We start from the raw sequence: 21,943 nt of genomic DNA, 5'->3' as shown, positions 1-21,943 counted from the left end.
CACATGGGATAGAGTTGTTAACGTCCACATTACTTCAGTTAATCTCATCTTTCAGAGCAAATTATGCAATTTCAGCCGTACTGGAGGTTTTTATGTTCAATATATTCTAGAAACTCTAGCATCATTTTATCATGTTCTCATATGATGTCTGTCCTGCATTGACTTTGTCATACTCATTAACCTTTTGCTACGAGCTTCTAGCAGGAACCACCACAAACCAAAATGTTCCTATAATTTCAACCATTTTAAAATTAGCGCTTGATAAAATACTACAGAATGGTGATGCAACTTGTGAGACTGGGTATCACCCTCAAGTCTTTCTTTAATTACCTAAATAAATATAGAAGGAATACGGATATTAATATTTAATATTGAACGGTGACATATAAGATGTTACCAACTGCTCTTCCAATTGCGAGTCTGCAACATTTTGAACCACCAAGATACTTTATTTAAGTGCTTACCCCTAATATCCTATGCATTTGCATCATTATCCAAATCCATACCCATTAATTTATGCTTAATTGCTTGATTAAATTGTAATTAGCTTTTAACAGTGCTTGGTCGTTATTAATTTGACATCTTAAACTAGAAGGTTACTCCTACATTACCCTCCAGAAAAAGACTTAGTGAAAGAAGGCTTTTCCATAGGAAACGAAGAATGGTGATTAAGAAAATCATTGTTAAATTTCTAAAATGGCCAGCTTTTGATTGGATTTTGGCTGTTAAACTAGGGGTCGTTTTGTACTTCTATCATTCCCCGATGGCACGTCTGCATTAAAGCAATACATGACTCTATATATTACGCTGTAACGAGGAAGAGACTAGAATGGAGTGTAAGCCATCTCAAGGGTCTCCTGCTCCCTTACATATCAATCTGACTAGCCGAATTTTCCCCGGAGCTGGACGGAAAATGGGTTCTTTCTGTGGATTTCTAGAGTTTCAGAATTTCTTTCTTGGTTAAGTTCAAGAGCCGGCCGCAAGTAACAAGTGGTGCGTATCATCTGTCCTCTCATATATTCTTTGACTTCTAAGATGTTATGCATAACTTTCCCTATGTGGTTGATGAATATTCATTATTGTTTAGAATTGGATTGAGTGGTTTTTCGCTGTGAATGAAAAGCTAGACGATGAATTCATTTGTTGAGAAATCTTGGAGAAGAAGAGGGTAGAAGGTTGATTGGAAAATTACGAGTTCTTGCTTTGTTTTGAGAGTTCTGAAATTGAAGCTATCATTCTTTATAAAAGCCCAAAACAACCAAGTCTCTATAAAGTGTAAATTGGCACCTAGCATATTACTTTCTTCAAACATGGAGGTATTGGTAACATGAGTGGATGGTAGAACTATGCCTGCACAGTTTCTTTGCCAACAAAATAAAGGAAAAACAAGCATGCTTTGAAACTATAGAATTCCAGAAATTCTCCATTAGAACCTTGCTGACAGCTCAGGAAAAGACAGATGAAGAATATTTCTCATGTCCTCGTGGGGTTTTAGCTTATAAAGGCATAAACTTAACATGATTACTGAAAATTGATCTTTTTACATATCAAGCCCTTTTTCCTATCAGAATGGATGTGCAAAGATTGAAAGAAAATGAAAGCATCCATCACTTTTGCCTAAATAAAGTTCAAAGCACAGTCAACATGAATAGATGCAAATGGATCAAAGAAATATTTAAGCTCTTCAGCTCTTCGTTTTTCATCAATAAAATTGAGAGATAAAATTATCCCCAATCGTCATTTATTTATTCACTTTGGATTAATAGAACATGCAGCTGTCCTTGCCAATTCAGAGAAAAAAGAATCACAAATAGTTCTGAAATGAAGTTACAAAATTTTAGTGATCTCAACAAACTTTTAGATGATTTTTTCCAGTACAATAAGATCCATTTTCAAGTAAAGTGAATTTTGCTGTAACATCAGCTTGTGCAGGACAATCATTAGAGAAGATGGTGCAGTTTACCACTATCCTTTCAACTTTGGCAAAAAATATTTCTATTAGGAGTGGTAGAAAGAGTAGAGTTGGTGTTGGGAGGGAAGCCGCAGATACTTTGGCCAAGGAAGCAAGAAAAAATGAAATGATGTTGACTTCTTCTGGCATTGTCAATGCAAACAGGACCAGTAATATGGCTTCAGCTTATTCTAAGAAGGGGAAGAAAGGAATAAATCAGGATCGCTTTATTGTCTGGGAGGTATGTAGATTACAATCCACAATACACTATACTAATGAAACAATCTGTAGTTTTTAAGATTTTGTTTATTGATGAGATTGGGTTACCTTTTTTAGGAGTTTGGATGCCAAGAGGACATGATATTCTGTGGCATTTTTGACGGGCATGGTCCTTGGGGACATCTTGTGGCCAAGACAGTGAGGCAATTGATGCCATCCTTTTTGCTGTGCAATTGGCAAGAAACTCTTGCTCAATTTGTCGTGAAACCTGATAGTGATGAATTTGGATCATCAGATGGACGCCGCTGCCAGTTTGACATATGGAAGCAGTCTTACTTCAAGGCTTGCTCAGCAATTGATTATCAACTTGCTCAGCTTCCAGGGATTGATTCTTTTTATAGTGGTTCAACAGCTTTGACAATTGTCAGACAGGTTATCAAATTTATTGTTTTTGGATTTGTAAATCAATCAGAATATGGTGATGGTGACTTCAAATTTGTACATCCAATAGTGGATTTCTTATTTCTGAATCATTTCTTTTGATGAATTCCAGGGTAATCTCATTGTTGTTGCAAATGTTGGTGACTCTCGGGCTGTGTTGGCAACAACTTCTGATGATGGCAGCTTGGTTCCAATTCAGCTTACTGTTGACCTGAAGCCTAATTTACCTCGTGAGCTCTCTCTCGTACGCTCTCTTTCTTTCTCCATGAGTTTTCCCCATAGTTATGCAGGTGTTTCTTTCTCATGTTACAGAGGAAAGCGAGCGAATTACACAGTCAAATGGAAGGATATGTTCCTGTCATGATGAACCGGGGGTATACAGAGTTTGGATGCCAAATGGAAACACACTTGAAGGCCCTGGATTAGCAATATCAAGAGCCTTTGGTGACTACTACATCAAAGACTTTGGTCTAATTTCTGAACCAGAATTAACACAGAGAAGGATAACAGATAGAGATCAATTTGCCATTTTGGCAACAGATGGTGTATGCCCTTTTTGTTTCTTTACTCAGCATCATGTAAAAAGTAGAGACTTCTCTAAGGAGGAAAACTTTAGCTAGTAGGCTGGTTAAGGATATTTCTTTTTGCACTGCTCATACCACGAGGTTGGAACATAATCTAATGTACTCCATGTTCTCTTTTGGTAGGTGTGGGATGTCATCTCTAACCAAGAAGCTGTGGACATAGTATCTTCAACACCTGAAAGGGAAGAATCGGCTAAGAAGCTGGTAGAATCAGCAGTCTGTGCATGGAAACGCAAGAGACCAGGTATCGCAATGGATGACATATCAGCCATCTGCCTATTTTTTCACGACTCTTGTCCCTCACAAGAATTTGATCCTTTGAAGCTTAGTAAGAAACTTGCATGAAACACGAGGAGGAGGGATGCATTTGCTGCAGCCTCGCTTTCTTGATGTATATGAATTTGCTATCATTCCAGGCCTCTGTCTTTGTAAATACGTAGGAACAGTTATGAGCTGAATGACCCGAAAACATAAAAGTTCTGTGAAGATTGTGATGCATCAAGATTAAGGTAACATCACCAGTGAGCCAACAGGATTGCCAGGTCAATCCTATGCGTACAGGAAGGATATCCTCCGAATACGTGTAGTCTTTTCAAAAATAAAATCAATCAAGATCACTGTCCATGTGTTGAGTTCTCTCTACATCAAAACTCGGTCAAGAATAAATCAAGAATGGTGGAGAAAGGAGTTAATATGACATACACCATAACCAATCACAAAACAGCAAAATAGTGTAGCTTGCTTCCCTTGAATCATTAAGGTAGCAAGAAAAGACGTAGTTACTACTGCTTAATAAGGACGTTGACAAGCACATCACTCAGTTCATCAGCACGAGTCTTAATTCTAAAGGCTAGCAGCTACAACTATTATAAGTAGAAACTAAAAGTAGTTTATTGAATATGTATTCATGTTTCCGGAGGTCAGACAAACAAGACCCAAACCTCATACTATGAAATTGCTAGTTTTTGGAGTTTTTGTAAAAAAATATACTATAATAGCAATTTGGTGTACGTGATATAGATGTATTCACTATAACGATTTGATATATATGATGCAGATGTATTCCCAGAAAACGTAAAAATGAAAACTACAATTCAAACAAGGCCAATTCATGATTTGATAAAAACAAAAATGTACTAACAATGCACTAAAGTCGTATGAACCCACTTCTATTTTAGCATCAAATACCACTGGATAAATGATTTTCACATGTCTTGTAAAATGATTTGTCCATTAGATTCCATTAGATGAAGACATCTGCTCCTATCCCTTTACACTTCCACTATAATGCGTTGACAATTAAACCATAATTGACATGTTGTTAAAAGATTATATGTATCCCACTATAAACATCTATCACTAGGCAGGGGACCACGGGCACTAGATGCAACCGTTCCTAGTAGTTATATGCATTTTACACAGCGCGTAACTTTGTTTGTACATAGTATAATTTATTTTCAATAACGTGTAACTTTAGAACAAAATTTTGTAGGTCCCACACATATTGTTAAAATCGAGATACAAGATAAAATCTGTACCGTATAAATTTTTTTGATCAAATTTTGGCCGTGAACTGTTTAGAAATTGTCCTTCTGATGATCATTCCTGTCCCATTTCCCTGGGCAGGGAAAAGAAAAAGTAACATGTTTTTCATAGTAAAATAATTAAACAACATGCTAGAATGTACATGTACTAAAAAGAAAACAATTGACATATGCTTAGAAGAAAAATAGGCCTTTGTGAATCAGAAGCCAAATACTCTTGACTTGTAAATCAACAGTAATTTTGATTTGTGGATCAGCTAATACGACGTAGTTCTTGCCAAATACTAACGTGACTTGACACCTTCCATTCCATTTCCAGAACGTGATTCATATGCCAGAGAAAGATTTGAAGGGCGAGTCGAGTTGAGACTTGAGAGGATATTTACCAAATCCGCATTATATTCACATGTTGAGCCACGCGTGCCGAACACGTGCACACCTTCCTTTTCCCACCACCTCCTCCGCCCTTTTTCTGAAACCGCTCCCTCTCTCTCGTCCCCACTTCTCCCCCAACCTCTTCGCTCGTGGACGGTGGCGAACTCCCGCATCAATGTCCTCCGGCGACATCTTCTGTCCTTATCCTTTGGAACACGAGTCCGATTTCGACAAAATTGTCTCCTCCGATGGACTTGTTTCCGTTTGCGGCTTCGGTTCTCTCCTCTCCGGTCCGTATAGTTGCTTTAATCTGGCATTTGTAATGGCAGTAACTTTTTTGTTTTGTAGGGAGTATTCCGTATTCGCTTATTTTGATGATTACGTTGTTGGTAGAGCAGAGAGGAGTGCACGGAGCACGTTTCCGGAGCTTATAAACTTCAGAATCGGTAAACTGAGTGGATTCCGGCGAGTTTTTGCTCATGTTGCTCCGATTTTCTTCGAGCGTGGTATCGCGAAACCTGAAACTAAGGTTTCAGTTCTACATTTCACTTGTTCCGTGTTAGTACGAGGAACAAATGCGTGTTTTTTGGCTATTAAATTGATCATGCAAGTTTGGTATTGTGGATTACATTTCATGCTCCTAGTTTGCTAAAGTATTGATTTTTCAAATAAAACGAGATTTTACTGCAATTATATTAGCTAATAAAAAACAAAGGAAGTTTTGCTGTAATACGAAACTGATCAGTGTAAGCAGATATTTGGATGAGAGAGAATGATCCTTAGTCCGAAGTCTGAGTTAAGTATCTGCCATGGCATTAATGCAATCCATAAAAGACCACTGCATTAAATTTTGTTTTGATGTGTCTTTCACCTTAATTATTTGATACTTGTGATATAGAACTAGGATTTCCGACTTTATCACCGCAACACCACCAGGAGTTGAGGAAAAAGGATTCGATGAGTTGCAGTGACTTTCTTGATGCTTCAGTTTTATGTTCTGAACTTTTATGTCAATCACTAAATTATCTTGCTTGTTGCTAACCTAACGACTTAAAAAGCTTTACAAGTTGATTATTTGTCTTAGTCTCAGCCTCTCTTCCTTTACTTATTGTAAGGGTGTCAAGGAGAGATTTAGCTAAAAAGATGCTAAGGGCTTCATTTTCTTGCTGCACTTCATCACAATTTTGAAATGGACTTGGGTTCTTTTAACTGAATGCTGCTATATTTTTTAGGAGATATCAAGCTTGAGTGTGGAGCCCTGTGATGGTGAATCTCTGATAATCACTATTTTTGAGATCCCAAAATCAGAGGTATGTGTATACCTTTAGTTCTTGAATTGTTGAATTTCTACCATTAGCTTCAGATGTTATTTGAGACCTGATATCTTTATTCACAAATTCAGATTCCATCATTCATTGAAAGGGAGCATGAATTCCGTTTTTTAGTAGTGAGTTGCTTTACCATACCTTGTTATTCTTCATTTTCTGTTGAACTTATGGTACTCAATCTAAATATTTCATGATTTTAACTAAAGATTGATTTCTTTATCTGTCTTTAGGTAGTACCCGAGACAATAAACGGATTGTTTTATACTAATCCTGCGGTATGCTTGACTAGATTTTGAATCTTGTTCATGGATTCCTTACCTTTTTTGGCATAACTTGCCCATAAGTCTGTTCATGATATGTTCCACTGCTAATTTTTATGCAGGTGCTTTGTGCCCGTTATAGTGATGAAGAATATTTCCAGAATAGATGCAAAGGTGATTATCAGATATCTTTAGTGTATCGACTAGTTCCCAACACCACCCCCCCCCCCCGGGGCCCCCCAAATAAAACAAATTGGGGAGTTGAAAAGCAGTATGTTGAATTTTGTTTGTGTTCTATAACGTAATCCTCAAGTCTTTTACTTGATATGATGACATCCAACTACCATTGTATCCATGCATCAGACTTTGTGCTGGAGAAAGTGAATCTGTTTCTAACAAGCTGTTAAAGTTGCACAAAAATTTGACATGAACAGTTTGTTCAATTTGGTTATTGGGAAGTTTGGTGAGATTTGAGCATCTGTTATCTTTGATGAATTACAGTCCTTTAATTCTGAAAACTAACTGATATTTGTATCCTACTATGTTTATGGGTTTAATTATTAAAGTTAAAGGGAGTATGAATATCCTCTATATTCTAAATTGCACTGTGATTTGTCCTACTTGTGTGCACCCTTGACCCTCTTATCCAACTGTTCAAACATGTTTATATATGTTTCTTCTTTTGGTAAGCAACATGGTGTAAAATGAAAACATCTTCTGTCTTCTTGCACATAACTTTCAGGAAACCAGGAAATATTTTTCCAAAGGTATGGACGATATGGTATCCAAAAGATTTGGCATGATGATATACTACCTTGTCGTGTTTATTTGCGTCACTGGTGAGTGCTACTCAATTTCACTTTTCTTTATTTTCTTATTTTTTGGACAATAGGAACTTTTGTTTTTCTGGAATCTGATGTACTTATCGAATTGTATCTGTAGTTTTCAAGACCTTCTCAGTGATGGGTTGAGTGATAGTTCTGCATCACTTGTTTACTGCATCATACATTTACTTTTCAAGAATCTATTACTGCCATTAATCTACGAGAACTTTATTATGCTTGCAAATTTGTTGTGGCAAAATTATCTTGTTATGCTATACATGAGCCAATATTGATGGAAGGGCACCGCAGTGTACTGGCAGCAGAAAATCTTGGTGATCTGGTCTACAATAACTTTGTTGATCACACATTTCTTGCGGATCGTAAAACAACCATCCGTGACTACTTGGCAACAACTGGTTCAGGCATCATGGAAGAGGAGCCTCCAGGGCCACTAAAATTCCGCTATGGTGGTTGATACATCAAACTTCTGAGAGGCATTAATGGATGTTAAATCTAGCATCTTAAAGACTTCATTTGAAACATTATTTGGATAGGATATAGTCTCCAAATTTTGCTGGCTTCTTATAATTTCAAGAAGCCCTACTCTGTCTTGGAGTAGAGCTAGGCCAAAGCGGCAGCTTCTGTTGGAGCATGTAACTGTCTAATAGTGAAGTTGGTGCATGTTTTCAAGCAGTAGTCTAATAGTAAGACCTTCAGAAAGCTCGAATGGGAATTGGGTAGAGATAACCTTTTGAGAATCAGGGTTTTGGTCATGTTCGTGTATTCTCTTAGATAGGAGTTTTACTGAAGTTGGTTTGATCCCTATGATCAATTTATATTTCTCTGGCTCTTACAACTGATCCCTGATAAACATGTGATCAGGTTAAACCCAAAGGTAACTTAAAAGAAAAAGACAAGTACCTGAAACAAAAGAAGAATGCTATAAACTGAGGCTCGTTAACTTGCTAAACAGTGTACACATGCTAATTGTATCAGCTGGGGTTCAAGTTCTGCAACTTGTTGGGCCGAAAGCAATTACAATAGATTAATGCTGGAAAATTAAATTCTGGCAGTTAAAAATGGTTACTATTAATAATTCTGCAAAAGGACATCAAGAATTTGCTTCCTCAATGCGTCATTCATAGTTCAAGGCAAAGCATACAAGGGAATGTCCAAAACTATCAACAGGTAATCTGCAGCAATTTGGTTTCAAAGCTACACAGCCACGTCTTCTTCCTCATTTTCTAATTCCTTGATCAGTAGTTCCATCATCTTTTTATACATTGGCATGTAATGATCATTGATCATTGTCCTCGACAACCGTAGTTTGCTATATAATTCTCTAGGTGTTTCGTAGATGCCAACCTGCTCTGGTTTATGATCATCCTCGCCAAATTCACTTGCCTCAGAAGAAGGCACAGAAATAATGTGCATTATTCTGCCCGGAGGGTAAAATTGCAGGTTTTCTGAAACATCTAAAGATGAGATGGGTGTTTGACTCTCCACTGCATCAGCCAGCAACTTTTCCTGTTCTGAAATTTCTTCACCAGCAGCAGCTTCTTCTTCCTGGGCCTGAATATCAGCCTCATTCACCTGCCTCTGAAGCTCCTTTTCCAGTTCATACCACAACTCACCCCGAGTTATATCTTCCAAGGTAGATGTGGCAATGACTCTATCCACCTGAATAAGATCTTCCTCTTCATCAGTTTCCTCGTGTGCTGAACCACTGTTTGAAGAACAGAATTCCATCTTGTTTGACTCGGATTCTCTGTTTACAACTTCAGTCATACTAGATACAGACACTGTTTCACTAATAAGAGAAGAGGCTTCAGACATATCATTTGCTTTAGGGTCTGAAGGAGCATTCACCACTCGTCGACGTGGACCCATGCATGTCCATGATGAGAAAGAAGTGCGGGTCTTAACAACTGCTTGAGCTACATCTTGTGCACGCTTCATCACCACCTGTAATATATGAGAGTAAAAATCACCTACCAGATCCAAATAGTGCCCAAAAACAAATAAGGAACATGGACCTGGTTCAGTATTTTAATGAGCTATGCAAATTTTGTGAGAAGACAACCAAAATGACTTTCCACATTGTACATGCCATTCTTCAAAGGGAAAATGATGTGTTTCATCCTTCACATTTCGCAAAAATATTCTTTTCGTCCCTCACTTTTAAAATGAAGCAAATTTGTCCCTGACATTTAAATATTAAAGCTATTACATCCCTGAACCTAATTTTCAATCTGAACCAAACCATTCAATAACCCAGTAATAAATTTTGGAAATAGAATTGATAGATCACTCGGTCAATTTCATCATATTCACATGACATTTATTAAACCAAAAAAATAAAAATTATAACATAAAAGGCCATTCTTTGTCTAGGAATAGTAGAGTTTTTTTTTGGTAAATCTTTTCATACACCATTAGTATATCCGTTTGCGAATCTAGATGTGTATCATAAATATAAAATTTGGTGTTTAAATTTAAATTGAAATGATATGGCGGTACATAAAACCGTCAGTGTATACAATGATAATGTAGAAAAGATTAATCTTTTTTTTTATATTATAATTTTTATTTATTATTTTTGGGTTCATTAAATTTTACATGAATATCAAGTTAAGTTAACCAAGTGATCTGCCAATTACACCCCCAAAATTTGTAATCATGTTGATTGGTGGTTTGATTCAGATTGAAATTTGGGTTCAGGAATGTAAGAACTTCAGTTTTTAAATGTCAAGGATGAAATTGCTTCATTTTAAAAGTGAAGGATGAAAAGAATATTTTTATGAAATGTGAAGGATGAAACCGATAATTTTCCCTTCTTCAAAAGCAGATCTTAAGCATGCAGACAATGAAAAAACACGTTGCTATATAAGCAAATTGACAACAATTAGCTGCAAAATACACCAATAAGTGACACGACATCTTACCTTAGTGCTGCTTGAAACAGGCCGCAGAAATGCACCCGCAACTGCAACCCTTGCTTTGGCATTAGCTATAGATGGTAGGCGAGTCCCAACAGCAGAGGCAGATCGATATATCACATTTAAAACTCTGTTGTGCTCAACTTGATCACGCAGATCGCTTAACCAAGATGAAGCTGTCACCTAATGGGGTATAAGATGAGGCCCTATCAGCTGAGTCGGGGGTTATTTTCAGATCATGAATGAATAATATCCCATAAAAATATTTTCAAATGAAAATAATACCGAACCTCTGAACGAAGATCATCCACAGAAGCAGTTGAAAATGTAGGCACAAGATCAGAGCCATTAATTATTGTTGTAATGAAGTGTTTTCCTGACTCTGCCAACTCCCATGTCATGCAAGCAGCTGAAGAAAAGCAAAAACAAAGATGGCAGAATAATTGTCTCAATGTAGAAAAAATAGATCAACTAAAGTAACCAACTCATATTAAAGCAGATCAAATCAAGTTTCCCTAGTAAATCAGCTACACAAATCCAAAGCTTACTGCCCTAAAGGAAGAATTATTCACAGCAAACATCTTTACAAGTTCAAACATAGAAGACAATAGGTGAATGTAAACAGGTTCTATATGAACAGAGGAGCTTCAACTCATCAAACCGCATGTTTTTTAAGAAGCTTCCAGGATCCCAACTCTCCCTTCCTTTTAATTGAATGAAGAGGGCGATTGTACAACTTATAGTACTTCAACCAGTGTAGCTGATACAATTCTTTGACCTGTATTGGAATAGCAGGTTGATCTAACACACTAATCTTTATCTGTCAGCAAGAATGGCTTACATAATAGAGACACCTGATCCAGAAACACCTATTTACAGCTGATACACTTTGCCATATCCACTTTACATATTGAAGCTTGAATTAGAACTTTCCATTACTCACTTGATAAAGCCTCTGTAAAAATTTGACCAACAATCGAGCTAGCAGATGCAGATTTAAAGGCCAAAGACATATTTTATTAACACATCAACAACTCCACAGCAATGGGATAAAATAATTGGTAGAAATGTTTGGATGAAAAACAAAATTTTGCAGTAATTGACATTCGAAGAAACAAGCCTCTTTCATCAGTCAACACAAAAGTATACCCTAGAAGATCATAACATGCCTGGTGCAAAAGTGACGCACGTGATTGAGGATAATTCTTTCTGCTCTCGGAGGATATAGGTAAGAAGTGCTGCAGTGCCGCCTCCCAGTGAATGGCCAACAATCTGAAATTTGATATGCTTCATTACAATTATTTATGTCGAACTGAATACTCAATAGTCTAGTTTATGTACTGCAAGAGAAACTGAGCTCCCAATGGCTTTCTGAGCAAATTTGCAGATGCTCAAAGATCTTGGTCGATATTCAAAAAAAAGAAAGAAGTATTTCCTCTAATTTTGTAGGTTTCAGGGAATATTTATTCCTTAAACTACTCAAACCATCTGCAATACCAAAAACAAATCATCTTACATGCTACATGTTTTTTTTCAAATTTTTTCCAGCAGGGGAGGGGTGGATTTATGAAGCCGGGAGGGGGAATAGGTATCCATGCTAGATGGGTTTCGCATATAGAAGACAAAAATCATTGGGTGGCTTATGCAAGATGTCTAATACTCTTAAACCATCACAGTAAAAGAGTCAGCTTTACCGTGCAGAATTGCAAACTCATAGACATAGCTAGGAGAAATTTAAACTAAAAAGCAACTAAACATATGCCATAGTTCTAGTAACCCTGCACCACAATGCAACTAATTCTACACCACAATGCAAGTGCCATGACAGAGCACAAAGTCTGAAACTAATAACTTCAATGTAATTTAAGCGTCGTACATTGTTCGAATACATTACAGTTTAACCAAAGATAGCTCAAAAAGTTGTATTGCAAATTACGAGGTAACCATATATGAACAAGAAAAATAAATAAAATATTCAATTAGAAGAAATTTATAGTAAACATAGCACCTACCTTGACTTCATGGTCAGGATTTTCATGTAAAGCCTTCAGCAAGATGGGAGTGCTAAGCTTTGCAATCCAACGTGCAGCCGCAACCATTCCACAATGCGCATAGCCCAGCACTAGATTGCTTATGCCACCATCATCTAAAACTGAATGGTGAAAAGGGACCACTGCTCCTGTTGCTGCAGTTAATGTGTCTTTGATGCTATGAGTTCCTCGAATTAGAAGAAGGAAGCATTTTGAATCTTTATCACGTATAATAGTAAATGCAGGCTTCAAAAGCTGCAGAAATAAAATTTGGGGATGAATACTTCATAAAGCACCACAAACTATATAACCAGAGACAGCAAAAAATAATTCATACTCCTGCTTTGGCCTTTTGAAGAAGGACATCTGCTTGAGAATAACCAGCAGACTCCAAAAAAACTGGAAATGGTTTCTTTGAGAACAGCATACAAAGAGTCAGCAACTTCAAATAATAATACAACTGTGCAATTATTTCAATGCCTTTCAACTGTACAGAATCTTCTCCAGCATATACACTTGCAAGTTGTAGGTTGCCCTGCAAGAAATATATGAGCTATAAATTCTGAGAACATTGAACCTTGAAAAGCATAGCAAATTAGATCAACAACTAAACAAAAGCAAGCACCCAACAGGAAGGACTCAAACAAAGACGTTTATTTCGGTTTTGCCGTGTCACAACCAATGTGCATCCCTTGTAAGCCAGTTTGAGAACTTAGCCTTTTGAAGAACCAAATACAAACACTATAAAAAAATTAAATTAAATTAAACACTTCAAGTCAGAGAAACATCTACCATACAAATCAAATAGAAAAAAGAAAATTCCTTAAGAACAACATCTCATTTCCACACTATCAAGAACAAGCTGGATTTTTCGTCAAGTCAACAAATCCAAAGCACGCATAGTCCAGCGTTTTCCACAAAAACAGCATATTTGGAAAGTTTCAGAAACCAAAGTCCTTCAAACATTTTAGTCAATACTATAGCAATCAAGTATTTCCTATTTCAAAGTAAAACTTAAAAAATGAACCAATTCATCGCAGTAAGATTTCATTTCAGAGTTCAGACGCGATTTGTAAGGAACACGCATCAATTGAAGCTGGCAGAATCCCTTGGTAGCAAAGTCTTGAACTTTATCAACTAAAACAGCCTATAAATACACTAGCAAACGACAAAAATTGAATAAAAACGTATATATGCATACAATTTTTCAGAGGAATGGAAAAAAAAATCAAAACACTGGAATTAAGCATTCTATCATTAATTCGAGAGAAGAGGGGGAAGAAAAAGACTTTACCTGCCTTCGAATTAAATATTTAATTCCAAATGCTAAATCTGCAATTGGCCATTTCCCTAACGTCTCGGTGTAAGTAAACCTAAGCGTCTCCGACAACGTCATAATCGTCTCAAACCACGTAGCCGGAGCTTGAGCTACTGGCCTCCGGGTAGACATCCTCCGTCTGCCGGATCGCTTGGAGTACTCCTCGCCATTCTTACCAGCAACATCCTCATCCCCTCCTTTGGCCGATAAACGCCGATTGAGCACATAGTAGAGCAGCACAACCGCTCCAGCGGCGGTCGCCATCGTCGTGGCTGCCATTAGATCAAACACACTCTAAAACCCTATATACACTATTCATTCATTTCAAATTTACACTACACCGTGATGTGGCGTCTTATTTGGATTCAATCTCCAATAAAACAGAAAAGAAAAAGGTTTCAACTTTCAGTAAGGCAAAAAAAAAAATAATAAACGCGGAGAGAGAAATGGTAAGCTTGAAACTGAGATCAATATCTCGAAAAGATTAAAAAAAGGGAGTTAAGAAAGAAGGTGGAGTGAGGAAAAGGACAGGTTTGCCCTCGGTGAGGTGAGGAGGTGAAAGAGGAGAAAAGGGGTGGGAAGGTAAGTTTAAAGGGAAAGGTGTTGCAAAGGTCAGAAGTAGAAGAAAGGGGCTCCTTGTTCTTGGGTTTTTGGGTGGTCTGGGGAATATGAAGATTGGGGGAGATGCAGGAGGAGGCGGAGGAGGAGTAAAAGTGGCGGGTAAATGTGGGGCCGTGATTGTCTACGGTTATGGCCGGCGATAAGCGTGTATGGGTTTGTTTTTTTTGGTGATTGAGTGGGGTCCGGTATGATCGATCTCGTCCCTTCAGATTGAGTTTCGTTCATGGTTGGTTCCAACTAAGTAAGGGCTCGTGAATCAGCTTTCGGTGCCCCTCGGGTTCACTCGACTGGTGCTGGGTTGTCTCGTTAGGCCCTGGCACATTGTGGTTAAAATTCGATTCTTTTATCATTTTATATGTCCTTGGAGAGCGGATACACAAAGATAGGAAGATTAGTCTAATCAAAGGTTGGGACACTGTCTGCCGGTGTTGACAAAAAAAAAAAATTCAGCTCTGGATCAAGTTGATTGATTCTCGAATTTAAATAGGGGTCGGGTTCTGGTTTGCCGGACCCGGGTTTGGATAAGAGTAGCGTGCAAGGGGGGTCTCTCATCTCTGGTATTTGGTGTTGGCGAGGAATCGCTCAGCGTAATTGACGGTTTGAATTGGGCTAAATTTTAAATTGCTTTGATTATGGTCGTTCTTTTCATTCACAATGAACACTCCAAATTGAACTAATTTCATTAGGCCATTTTATGGTCATTGAACAGTACAATTGACCGTTTAAATTGAACTAAATAAAATTGACTCAATTATGATTATTCATTTAAAATGAATCGTGCAAATAAAATTAAATATTTTTTTTTAATTCTTGGCAAACAAGTTGAACGAACGAACAAATTTTATTGGACCCTATGAGAGCATCATTGATTTCATCTTGCAATTGCATACCACGTGACATCAAATTGATGTTTAAACTTTTTTTACATATTCTTCATATCATGTGATTTCAAATTCATCTCTAAACTTCTATTCTTAACTCGTAAATCTTTCCCTCTCCTGTTTTCTTTTCTTTTTTTTTTATATGTTATGGGTATAGAAGGACTCAAGTGTAGATTATGAGTTTTTTTTTTTTTTTTTTTTTTTAGCTTAACGGCACATCTAGCCTAGTCTAACCTACTCCTACTCCTAAGGGGAGGGGAAACCTACTCTATGGGGTGACCCAACTGAGCCGGGGGAACCTGATGGGGACTGAACCACCATCAGACCAGACGGGTGCACCACACACCCGTATGGATTTAGAACAAACCTCATATTGAGGGACATTGATGGGAGGCAAGGTTTGAACCCTTGACCTCCCACCCCACAATTAATGTTGTGGCCAACTCCACTAAAGGAAGTTGGTTAGTAGATTATGAGTTAGATTATCGAAAAAGTTTATTTGTGATAATTTTACAAATTTTCATATTCAATTACTTGTCTTCTTAAAGAAACCATGGAGATGGGAGATGGTTGGTCTTGAGGGAGGATGACTTGCTTCTATTTTGCGTTCTTTATGCACAAATAAAATACTCTAATGTGAAAGTGAAGCTCACCAAAGTTAACAACATCCCCCAAAATGCATATATTTTCTAGCAAAAGTGCCTCCCATACAAATTTTTTTTTTTTTTTTTTTAAAAAAAGATGCTATGTGCTCTCGCGGAGAATTGAAGAAGTCATCTATATATGTAGTAGAGCGGTGCACAAAATTCGTGAAGGACTAATGGATCTATGAATGAATGCCAGGTCAATCTATACAGTATATAGAGATTCCAGCCCCATGGCATAATGCGAATGGCCCATTATTTATTCCAACTAGTGGCATGCTATTACGCGGGGATTAGGTGCTCCGTGGTCGCAGGCGCAGGCGCAGTCGCAGTAGTCGCAGTCGCAGTCGTTTGTTTGGTCGAACGAAGCCACGAAAATAGTCAGCTCAACCAGTCGACAAGAAAAAAAATTCTTATCCTCGATGAAGACTCTTTCTTCTACCAGTAGTATCATATCATCTACCTATTCCTCCCTTCCTCTGTCATCGCCCAGCTACCCACCTTCTCAATGCTGCCGCCGTCGCCGCGCCTCTTCATCAATACATTCCTTGCCGTTCACCGGAAGGACCGTACAGCTCTTCCATTCCCGGAGAAGAAGCAGCACTGCTAAAAATGAAGTTCAGCATCAGTCAGCTGAAGACGGACATGGTCAAAATACCGACGAACCGCTGCCGGAAGATATCAAGTTATTAACTGCGGTTCGAAGCATTTACAACGACATTATGATTTTGGAAACTGCAGAGTCGAGGCTTTTGCTTCTCGACTCCAGCCACAAGATTCACAGCATTTTCGGCAAGGGCGGAAGTAAATGGACTGGTTCGTATTGGGACGAGTTCGCCAGCTTGCCGCGGATTATTCCTGCCGGTCCGATTGCGATTTTTGGCTTGGGAGGCGGAACAGCAGCTGATTTAATGCTTCATTTGTGGCCGTCGTTGCAGATCGAAGGGTGGGAGATCGACGAAATCTTAGTTCATAAATCCAGAGAATACCTAGGGCTCTCTGAGCTCGAGAACCGTGCGGAAGCCGGAGGAGGAGGATTAAGAGTTCGCATCGGCGATGCGCTCTCGGCGAATGCCAGTGTTGCCGGAGGATACGCCGGAATCATCGTGGATTTGTTTGCGGACGGAAAGGTTTTAAGGGGGTTGGAGGAGGTGAAAACTTGGGCGGAAATTGGAGAGAAGCTGATGCCAAAGGGTAGAATAATGGTGAATTGTGGGGGAGTTTCTTCTGATGCACGTGAAGAATTATTGGAAGGGAATTTGGAACTGGGTTGGGAACAAAATAATGCAATTAGAGCAATGAGGAAAGCATTTCCTGGTGCCGGGGAGCTGAACTGGAAGTTAATGCCAAAAGAAAAAGGTGCAAACTTTCTTGCATTGACAAGGGCTTTGCCTGATTTGGCTGCTTGGTCTTCTGCTCTCCCTGATGAATTGAGCTCCAGTGTTTATCAATGGAGGATTTGCTCGGGCTCTTGAATTGGAATAGAAAATTGTGTGTTGTATAAGGAATACACACTGCACTAGTACACAATAACATTACAGTTACTCGAAATTTGGGCAAATTCTTGGATTGAAAAATCAACGGTCAACCAATTCCTTAGATATAAAGATCAAATTTTGAGCGAGTGCCAATTTGTTTGATTTTCCATTTTTAGGACAAAGCAAGACTCCACCACCACTGGGTGCCTGACTTCCTTCAAACTCACCATCACTCACTACCTTATAATGTAGACCCATAACCATTGGGGAAGATGCTCGTGCATAAACCCAGCAAGGCGACAGGAGGCCAAGAACTTGGGCCTGCAAAAGTTTACGAACGCTACTTACAATGAGCATGGAGTTGACCATAGAATCAAGCCCAGTAAGAAATAGCACTTTAATTAGTTGCTACAGCTATCTTTAAAAAAAAAGAAAAATCTGGTGTCTCTGTTTTAATATACTAAGCTATTACAGTGTGATATCAAGATTAGGTAAGTTCAGCCGTCTGCTATCACCAAAACTTTGAAACTGGATTTTCTATCTAAACTATATAGTATTAAACAAATACAAGTTTTGAGACGTTTTTTGCAATCTGCCCAGAAAAAGGCGGACAACACAACAATGTACAGAACCAGCACCACCAAGCTTGCTATCCTACCATGAATGTCTCCAACCGGAGAGGCTGGAATTTTGAAGTATTGTGTTTCTTATGCACATATTTCTACCAATTAAGGTTGCCCCGTTGTTATAGAGTTTTGAAGTATTAATAAAGTATGTTATTCGCCTTTAAATTTGCATTTGGTAGCACGATTCTTGGTCAAATTTTTACAGAAAGGCTTTATTATGTGACAAACAGAAAATTTTAATTCAAGCTCCAAAAAAAAAAATAGTAATCCTACATGTAGTATGAAAAGCACTTGGGCAACAGCTTCGGCAAGCTTTTCGTCCGTCTCCCCGTGGCTTTTTTTGTACTTTTCCATGTCATGTAAATCATTGATGGAGCTTGTGGTACAATCTTTAAAGCAGCGGATGTTAGCTTGGGTTACTGATTTACCCTTTTCCAAGCTTTTGAAGGTTTTGGTCTGTCCAAGGTGGTTGGCGTTTTAGTAATTTTGTTGTCCATGTGAATCATTTTGTTGAGCCATATGGTACAACTCTTGATGGGAGATTCTCAGTTTGATTTTCCGATTTAACCTTTTGCAGCTATTTGGAAGTGTAATGGCCCACACAGTTATTGGTAGCCGTTGGGCCTGTTGATTTTTTTGGTCAAAGGTCAACCTCTTTATATATTGGGCCTCAAGATGTTTAGTCAGAGTTCACATTTTTGGTTGCCTTGGAATTACATTACTCCCTCCGTCCCATTTTGATAGTCCTGATTTTTTTTTCACACAGTTTAAGAAAAAGTAATTAATTTTATTGGAACAATCAATTTAGATAATTATTTTTTTAAAATACCCTCAAATGAATTAGAGTACAACTTTATGGGAATTTGAATTGATGGTAAAAAAATAATCAACTCTCATTAAATGGGGTAGGTTTATAGTAATAACAACTTACATTGAATAAGGGTATTTTAGAAAAATTAAAATACAACTACATTCTTCAATTGGAAAGTGGACTATAATTTGGGACAGACGAAAAAGGAAAACATGACTATCAAAGTGGGACGGAGGGAGTATTAACCTTTTTGCGTGTGGTAGTGGACCAAAAGTCTGGTATTTCGAAGACTAAAAGTTTGGGTGGAGAGGATCGTGGTCGTACTGATTTTCCAATAGGCCTGGTGCATAGGTGAATGCTATGTGCATAGTTTAAAGACATAAGGCCAATGTCAAATCCCACGATTAGATCATATAATTTCACTTATGAGAGAAGGTTTCTCGACACAATAAAGCACTTAATTAGAATGAACATATACCCTTGGATGTTTATAGCTGCATATCGAGTAATATCAGGGTTCAGGAATACATGTACCTAAGTTTGATCAGTTTGTGAAGACTAAGTACCACAAAAAGTTTGGTATTTTAAACACTTAGAAAGTGAGAATAAAAAATCTCGATATTTGTTTCTTATGATTAAATTAGGTTAACCCTATTCTAGAAAATTAGGGTTGGCTTTTTCTTTTTGAAATTAGGCTAACCCTATCATTCTAGAATTTTTCTAGTTGTACAACCCTAAACTGGAAACTTGGAATTTATTTTTAGAAATTTGGCTTTGAAACTATTTTTATTAAATATAAATAGAGGGTATTTCCTTATTTATGCGTAATATCTAAAGTAAATGGACATGACTTAAATGATATTACATGAAAATAAGTCCTGAATGCTGAGAAGCTACATGTGGCCTAAATATATAATTCCAAACATAAAGTACTAAAACTGCAAATATCCAAAAATTGCCACGTCTACCTCGACAAACATGTGTCATACCCCTGACACGTGTCCAAACCATGTGTTAGTACCACTTGACATGTCGCACATCACGTGACATGTATTGTGATATGAGTTAGCTTGACATTAATTTTAAGAAGGGAGAACTGCACCAATCGTCCCTCGCATATCATAAATGTGAAAATTTAGTTCCTCAAAGCAAAAATAATCAGTTTTAATCCCTAATAAACAAAAAAGATCACTTTTAGTCCCTTTTCACTTTTTCGAACAAATTTTGGCCGGAACTCACTGGGTCCACATGCAATGCCCAATTTTTAATGGATAAAAGTGGCAAATCATGAGTCAAACTCCCTTCTCCCCTTCCTCTCAAACCATTATTGATTTCCTTCTCTCAACTCTTTAGAAGGCCAAAGAAGAACCAGCAGTGGAGATTGGAGAAGCAAGAGAAAAGTTTGTGATAGAAATTCAGCAAAATCAGAAGTAAAAATGAGTTGGGCTTTCTTTAATTTATGTATTTGGTTTGTAATTGATTAATTTATTGAACGATTTTGTTCATTTTTTTGGTGTTTTTGCGTTCATTTTAGGCATTGTTATCATGACTGTTGAGGAGAAATCACAGGCAACTCAGGTGTTGGCTAAAGTGGCTGTTACAAAGGAAGAGGTTTTAAAGGAAGAAAAGGAGATGGAGAAAGTGCAGCAAGTGAAGGATGTGACTGATGGTGATGAATGCAAAGAAGGAAAGATGGTTGAGAAGAGTTCTTCTTATAGGGAATAAACTAATTTCCATTCTGATCTCAAAGAGTTTGAGAAGAAGGCTTTGAATGATTTTGAAGTCGAAGCTGGAAAAAGCCATTCTGGGAAACAAGCTCTTTAAGAAAGAAGTGGCTAAAGAGGCTCTAAAGGAGTCATCGAAAAAGGAAGGTGAAGAGAAGAAAGAAGAAACAAATGAGGCTGCAAAAAAAGGTGAAGAAAAAGTTAAAGAGAATAAAAATGGAAAGAAGGAAAATGAAGGTGATGAAGAGAAGAAAACTGAAGAAAATGCTGAAGAAAAGAGTGATGATAATGGTGAGGAGGGTGAAAAGGCTGACGTAGATGTTGAAATTGACAAGGATATCTCCATTTGGGGAGTGTCTCTTTTGGCTAGTAAAGGGCATGAGGGAACTGATGTGGTTCTCTTGAAATTTTTGAGGGTTAAGGAATTCAAAGTCAATGAGGCATTTGAGATGCTGAAGAATACACTTCAATGGAGAAAAGAGTTGAACAATGATTCAGTTTTGGATGAAGATTTAGGGGATGATCTTGCATCTGTTGCATACATGAATGGGATTGATTGCAAAGGCCCATCTATTACAACATTTTTGGAGTTTTGGATGATGAGGAGCTTTACAAGAAGATATTTGGGACTAAGGATCAGTTCTTGAGATGGAGAGTCCAGCTTATGGAGAAGGGGATTCAAAAGCTTGATTTCAAGCCTGGCGGTGTCAATTCCTTGTTTCAGATCAATGATCTCAAGAACTCAATCGATCCATCCAAAAAGGCAGTTCGTGTTGCTACAAAACAAGCTTTTGCTCTTCTCCAAGACAACTGTCCTGAATTTGAAGCCAAAAGTATGCTTCTTAGTTTTTGTGTTTTTTTTATGAATGTTTAACTAAAGTTTTGCACAGTCGGTCCCTCGCATAATTGATCAACAGTGGTTTGTCACTTTTACCCTTTAGGAATTGGGCATTGCATATGGACCCAATGAGTTTCGGCCAAAATTGGTTCGAAAAAGTGAAAAGGGACTAAAGGTGATCATTTTTTGTTTGTTAGGGATCAAAACTGATCATTTTTGTTATAAGAGACTAAATTTTCACATATGTGATATATGAGAGACGATTGGTGCAGCTCTCTTTCTTAAGGAATACAAATGGATGACATTACCAACGTAGTATCCAAGGTTCGAAGTTAGAAGATGCAAAATACAAAAACATTTTATGAATCTAAAATGTCTATCTATCTCTACCTTGTATATATGAAGAAAACCAAGTTACTATAACATCCCATCATTTTGGCCCGCGTATTGCCTTAACTTTTGACAAATGAAACCTTTTTTTTTGCTAAAATTTTCCTTCCCTTTTTC

The 21,943-nt window shown here is 37.7% G+C and overlaps 4 protein-coding genes and 1 pseudogene across 5 annotated transcripts; 4 read left to right on the top strand and 1 right to left on the bottom strand.

Moving 5' to 3' along the window:
- Nucleotides 1–778: 778 nt before the first annotated feature.
- LOC113765803 (probable protein phosphatase 2C 34) lies at nucleotides 779–3,674 on the top strand. Its single transcript, XM_027310054.1, has 6 exons — nucleotides 779–993; nucleotides 1,924–2,192; nucleotides 2,288–2,602; nucleotides 2,724–2,841; nucleotides 2,924–3,156; nucleotides 3,319–3,674. Exons 2-6 carry the CDS (start codon nucleotides 1,950–1,952, stop codon nucleotides 3,538–3,540), a joined length of 1,131 nt encoding a protein of 376 aa, XP_027165855.1. The 5' UTR covers nucleotides 779–993; nucleotides 1,924–1,949; the 3' UTR covers nucleotides 3,541–3,674.
- Nucleotides 3,675–5,138: 1,464 nt separating this feature from the next.
- Nucleotides 5,139–8,366, top strand: LOC113764722. Of its 2 annotated transcripts, XM_027308696.1 has the most exons (8): nucleotides 5,139–5,404; nucleotides 5,513–5,643; nucleotides 6,347–6,424; nucleotides 6,517–6,561; nucleotides 6,673–6,717; nucleotides 6,825–6,876; nucleotides 7,445–7,541; nucleotides 7,836–8,366. In XM_027308696.1, exons 1-8 carry the CDS (start codon nucleotides 5,146–5,148, stop codon nucleotides 7,999–8,001), a joined length of 873 nt encoding a protein of 290 aa, XP_027164497.1. In that variant the 5' UTR covers nucleotides 5,139–5,145; the 3' UTR covers nucleotides 8,002–8,366. The 2 variants fall into 2 exon arrangements, with proteins under 2 accessions (XP_027164497.1, XP_027164498.1); XM_027308697.1 differs by lacking the exon at nucleotides 5,513–5,643.
- A 98-nt stretch (nucleotides 8,367–8,464) lies between these two features.
- LOC113764721 lies at nucleotides 8,465–14,559 on the bottom strand. Its single transcript, XM_027308695.1, has 7 exons — nucleotides 13,790–14,559; nucleotides 12,833–13,030; nucleotides 12,478–12,750; nucleotides 11,635–11,737; nucleotides 10,756–10,874; nucleotides 10,472–10,648; nucleotides 8,465–9,491 (listed from the first exon to the last, which is right to left on the bottom strand). Exons 1-7 carry the CDS (start codon nucleotides 14,090–14,092, stop codon nucleotides 8,742–8,744), a joined length of 1,923 nt encoding a protein of 640 aa, XP_027164496.1. The 5' UTR covers nucleotides 14,093–14,559; the 3' UTR covers nucleotides 8,465–8,741.
- A 1,628-nt stretch (nucleotides 14,560–16,187) lies between these two features.
- Nucleotides 16,188–17,590, top strand: LOC113765220. The gene has a single exon (XM_027309316.1). The coding sequence runs from the start codon at nucleotides 16,382–16,384 to the stop codon at nucleotides 17,432–17,434; it is 1,053 nt and encodes a 350-aa protein (XP_027165117.1). The 5' UTR covers nucleotides 16,188–16,381; the 3' UTR covers nucleotides 17,435–17,590.
- Nucleotides 17,591–20,419: 2,829 nt separating this feature from the next.
- LOC113764916 lies at nucleotides 20,420–21,472 on the top strand (annotated as a pseudogene).
- The last annotated feature ends 471 nt before the right edge of the window (nucleotides 21,473–21,943 follow it).

The sequence above is a fragment of the Coffea eugenioides genome, chromosome 3 (assembly GCF_003713205.1).
Source record: "Coffea eugenioides isolate CCC68of chromosome 3, Ceug_1.0, whole genome shotgun sequence".
Taxonomy (NCBI): Eukaryota; Viridiplantae; Streptophyta; class Magnoliopsida; order Gentianales; family Rubiaceae; genus Coffea; species Coffea eugenioides.
The sequence above is the reverse complement of the archived record's forward strand: the minus strand, read 5'-3'. Positions and strand labels throughout refer to the sequence as shown.

Bases quoted from the DNA above. Each gene is read 5' to 3' on its own strand.
- LOC113765803 (XM_027310054.1), top strand. From the start codon at position 1,950: ATGGTGCAGTTTACCACTATCCTTTCAACTTTGGCAAAAAATATTTCT. The intron at 2,842-2,923 runs GTGAGCTCTCTC...CTCATGTTACAG, and splicing joins CCTGAAGCCTAATTTACCTC to AGGAAAGCGAGCGAATTACA. The intron at 3,157-3,318 runs GTATGCCCTTTT...CTCTTTTGGTAG, and splicing joins CCATTTTGGCAACAGATGGT to GTGTGGGATGTCATCTCTAA.
- LOC113764722 (XM_027308696.1), top strand. From the start codon at position 5,146: ATGTTGAGCCACGCGTGCCGAACACGTGCACACCTTCCTTTTCCCACC. The intron at 6,425-6,516 runs GTATGTGTATAC...TCACAAATTCAG, and splicing joins TTGAGATCCCAAAATCAGAG to ATTCCATCATTCATTGAAAG. The intron at 6,877-7,444 runs GTGATTATCAGA...CATAACTTTCAG, and splicing joins TTTCCAGAATAGATGCAAAG to GAAACCAGGAAATATTTTTC.
- LOC113764721 (XM_027308695.1), bottom strand. From the start codon at position 14,092: ATGGCAGCCACGACGATGGCGACCGCCGCTGGAGCGGTTGTGCTGCTC. The intron at 12,751-12,832 runs GTATGAATTATT...TTATTTCTGCAG, and splicing joins TTCAAAAGGCCAAAGCAGGA to CTTTTGAAGCCTGCATTTAC. The intron at 9,492-10,471 runs GTAAGATGTCGT...CATATATTACAG, and splicing joins CTGTTTCAAGCAGCACTAAG to GTGGTGATGAAGCGTGCACA.
- LOC113765220 (XM_027309316.1), top strand. From the start codon at position 16,382: ATGAAGACTCTTTCTTCTACCAGTAGTATCATATCATCTACCTATTCC.